At 32.8% G+C, this 3,941-nt stretch overlaps 1 protein-coding gene across 1 annotated transcript; it reads left to right on the top strand.

The window, feature by feature from the left end:
• Nucleotides 1-527: 527 nt before the first annotated feature.
• LOC111287062 (peptidyl-prolyl cis-trans isomerase FKBP42-like) lies at nucleotides 528-3,531 on the top strand. The gene is made up of 5 exons (XM_089759285.1): nucleotides 528-706; nucleotides 1,460-1,539; nucleotides 1,692-1,890; nucleotides 2,010-2,132; nucleotides 2,251-3,531. The coding sequence occupies exons 3-5, from the start codon at nucleotides 1,717-1,719 to the stop codon at nucleotides 2,422-2,424; spliced, it is 471 nt and encodes a 156-aa protein (XP_089615411.1). The 5' UTR covers nucleotides 528-706; nucleotides 1,460-1,539; nucleotides 1,692-1,716; the 3' UTR covers nucleotides 2,425-3,531.
• The last annotated feature ends 410 nt before the right edge of the window (nucleotides 3,532-3,941 follow it).

Raw genomic sequence — 3,941 nt, 5'->3', positions numbered from 1 at the left:
TTAAACTCAAACTTATAAGGTATTTTTTATTGGACAAAATCATGAAATATTCAAATCAAAACGGATAATATTTCGTAAGCTATATGCAAATTTTTACAAGCTCAATTGAGCGTAGATCAAATTTATTTGATTTTTTAATAGTAGTTTGACTTTATGGAAGATAATTCTGGTTAAATGAATCTAATTGAAAATATGAGTTCTTCTATTTTCCTTTATTTTATTGTTGAAAGATTCTACTTGTTTGATCAATTTAGAAGCTAATTGATTTCCATTGTTATACGGGTATGAAGAATGCTGAAGGAGTCTTCTTTGGGTAGTGAATATTAGTAATGAACGTTAAGGATCAGCGAAGTCAATCCCATGGTGAGTTTTCAAGTGTAATGTTGTTGTTGTTCATAAATTCAACTTTTTTTTTTTAATCTTACTGATAGGAAATTAGAATCATTCAGTGCTATATTAATAATATACTTCAGTTTAGTTTTTGATCCTTACTTCATAAGTGTCTTGTGGTGTTCTTTGGCAGGTCAAGATGATGAGAATGAAATGGTTACTGAAAACACTGCATTTGTGCATGGGGAACCACCTCAAGATGCTAGTGGACCTCCAAAAGTCGATTCTGAGGTGGAAATTCTTCGCGAGAAAGTAACTAAGCAAATCATTAAGGAAGGCCATGGTCACAAGCCATCAAAGTATTCAAGATGCTTCTGTAAGTACCAGAAACTTGTGAACTGTTGCTTCTTTTCTCTCTTTGGCCCCGCTTTTAGTCGACTATATTGAAAAGCTGAAATTCTTATATCGCAAACAATCATCAGTAAATGGTATAAAACCAACATATGTTATGGTTTGATCTGGTCTAACTTTCAGTATAGTGTTTGGTGCGGTTACACCTGCATTGACATTAGTTGGATGAGTGAATCTTGTATCGGAGCTTTTACTTTAACATCTTGTGGAAGCTATAATGATGAGTAATCATTATCCTACTAAATTGAGGTATCATATACAATGATTGTAATACAATTAACAAATCACAATATAGAATTATGTGGGGATCATTAAAATTTTATATAGAACCCACACTTATAAGTGGTGGACCCTTATATAATTTTTTGATTGTGATTAGCCAATTGAAGTATTATAGTAAAAAGAATTGCAGGTGAAATGCTTCCAGTCATCTAATGCGTAATTCATTGTGACAGCTTAACATGGCACTTTATTCATGTACGAGTTGATGAGAAATTTTGTTGGTTCTTTTAATTTAGCACATTTATAGAGCAAAATGCTTGTTCCTTTAATTTTGGTAATTGTATACGTTTAGTCCATTGATTATTTTTGAACTTCTAAGCTGCTTCTTTGCAAAAGTTGTTACTTAGTAGTCTCATATAAGGTCAAGGAGTGGTGTTAATTCTGTAGTAAATCCCCTACATCTGAGTCACTGCAAATATGATATAGTGCACTACAGGGCTTGGGCTGAAAGCACCCAGTATAAATTTGAAGACACATGGCATGAACAACAACCACTTGAATTGGTTTTAGGCAAAGGTATCCTATTATCTTTTTTGTTTATATGGTAAAAATACATATTAAATGTAGTTTCAGATGTGTTTTACAAGAATGATTTATATAACTAATCATGATATGAAATTGCTTCATTGATGTCTCGTTTCTTCGGCATATTATGGAATGGTTTACAGTGGTGGCAGAAAAAAAAAAAAAGAAATGACTGGTTTGGCTATTGGTGTCTCGAGCATGAAGTTTGGTGAACGTGCGCTGTTACATGTGAGATGTGAATTAGGTTATGGGAAAAAAGGAAGCCTTTCTTTCCCAAATGTTCCACCCATGACATACTTATTACATGAGGTTGAGCTTATCGGGTTTGATGAAACCAAAGAAGTAAGTTGCACTGTTGTGGTTTTCGAAGTGTTTTTAGATGTGGACATTCAAAAGTGTTTTAAATTGGCTTTTCTCTCCAGTGATAATTGAATGAATCTCTTGATGAGGCCCTTCTTTAGGGAAAAGCTCGCGGTGACTTGACTGTAGAGGAAAGGATTGGTGCAGCAGATCGAAGAAAGATGGATGGGAATGCTTTATTTAAGGAGGATAAGCTAGAGGAGGCCATGCAAAAGGATGAAATGGTTATACACTTGTGTTGCTTGACTGTTAGAATTTGATAATTTTTCTTTTTTATTCTCTTTCTTAGTTATTTTGGCAATTTCTAATGGTTGTTCCTTCTCTCTTTTTTTTCCATGGTAGGCCATAGCATACATGGGTGATGACTTTATGTTCCAGTTATTTGGGCAGTATAGAGACATGGCTTTAGCTGCCAAAAATCCATGTCACCTCAACATAGCAGCTTGTGTGGTAAAGCTCAAGCGCTATGAAGAATCCATTGGACACTTCTCCATTGTGAGTGCGCATTCCAGCTGAAATTTTCACTTCTCTATTTAAATTTCTTCTGGTGGTTTAGAAAGTCAACCATGAAAAACACAAGCCTTAGTCACTACAATTGTAAGTTTGATCCTTAATTTACTGGTTTGTAAACAAGAAAGTGATTAACTTGTATGGGCTCATTTTAATTCTTGGAAAGAATTAGTGTAAAAGATTGCTGATACTTTGCATTTTTTTCTTGCATACTTCCAAGACTAAACAGTGACATTTTAGGTCTTTTGTGTCTCAATCCTGATCTTAGGAAATTAACAGCTGCCATGAAGCAGTTTGTGTCATGATTCCTACACACTCGGCTAGTTAGCTTGAGATTCCACCCCTTGAATGCGAAAGCTATGTTTGTGGTCATGATGATGATGTTTGGTGTTTTAACAAGATGAAAACAATGTGAAAGCTATGTTCAGACGAGGAAAGGCCAGAGCAGAACTTGGGCAAACAGATGCTCCTCGGGAAGACTTTCTAAAGGCTCGCAAATATGCACCTGAAGACAAAAAAATTGCAAGGGAGTTGCGCTTAATTGCAGAACATGACAAGGCTATATATGAGAAGCAAAAAGAGATTTATGAAGGAATATTTGGACCAAGACCAGACCCTAAAAGGAACACAACTAATTCGCTAATCCTCTTGTGGCAATGGCTTCTGTCACTGTTCTATTGCATATTCAGGCATGAAAGAGTCAAAGCTGGTTAGTTTAGACCTCTGCCAAACTTGGGGAAACAATTGCCTGTTGTCCTTCTGTTCTTGTTGATGTTGATTTCTATGTTGGTTCATTGTCTTGACAAGATAAAACAAGGGACGGTTCCTGCTCCTACTTTGAACAACTGTTTTTGTAGTAAAGAGAAAGCTGCTGCCATTGATGTGAAACTGAAAAGAAAGTTTCGAATGAGAAGTAAAGCCTCAACTCTCCAAGACGGTTTTGATCATATATATGGATGCCTTTGAGAAGCAGAAGAAGTTGTGTTTGACCCAACTTTTGAGAAAAGATAAAGCAGCAGTCTGTGTCAATGTAAACCAAATGTTTACCTTAGAAATTGGAGTTGGGCGGTAATGGATAACACTCTGCAACAGAGCGAATTCATCGATCTTTCGTTACCTGCATATAGATTTTATAATTTAAAATATAATATAGTGATGGGATAAGAATACATAAAAATGAATATTAGTAAATGATTATATAAATTTAATAAAATTAAAAAATTATTTTATATTTTTATGTTAATATAAATTATTATAAGATACGAATATAATATTAAAAAAATATAAAATTAATATAATTTCAAATTTTAATAATAATTATTTAAAAATTTAATAAAATCAAAAAAATTATTTTATATTTTTATATTAACACAAGTTATAATATAATTTTTATGTAAAATATAATAATATATAAATTTTAATATTTTATAAAATATAAATTTACTATTTTATAAATACATGTAAAATATAAAATTTATTATATTATATAATTCAAGTCCATATGTTCATATATATTTTTTAAA

This window comes from Durio zibethinus, chromosome 4 (assembly GCF_047325235.1).
Source record: "Durio zibethinus cultivar Kanyao isolate XHJ-2024 chromosome 4, ASM4732523v1, whole genome shotgun sequence".
Taxonomy (NCBI): Eukaryota; Viridiplantae; Streptophyta; class Magnoliopsida; order Malvales; family Malvaceae; genus Durio; species Durio zibethinus.
This window is presented reverse-complemented; position numbering and strand designations above follow the sequence as displayed.

Bases quoted from the DNA above. Each gene is read 5' to 3' on its own strand.
- LOC111287062 (XM_089759285.1), top strand. From the start codon at position 1,717: ATGACTGGTTTGGCTATTGGTGTCTCGAGCATGAAGTTTGGTGAACGT. The intron at 1,891-2,009 runs GTAAGTTGCACT...GCCCTTCTTTAG, and splicing joins GGTTTGATGAAACCAAAGAA to GGAAAAGCTCGCGGTGACTT. The intron at 2,133-2,250 runs GTTATACACTTG...TTTCCATGGTAG, and splicing joins CCATGCAAAAGGATGAAATG to GCCATAGCATACATGGGTGA.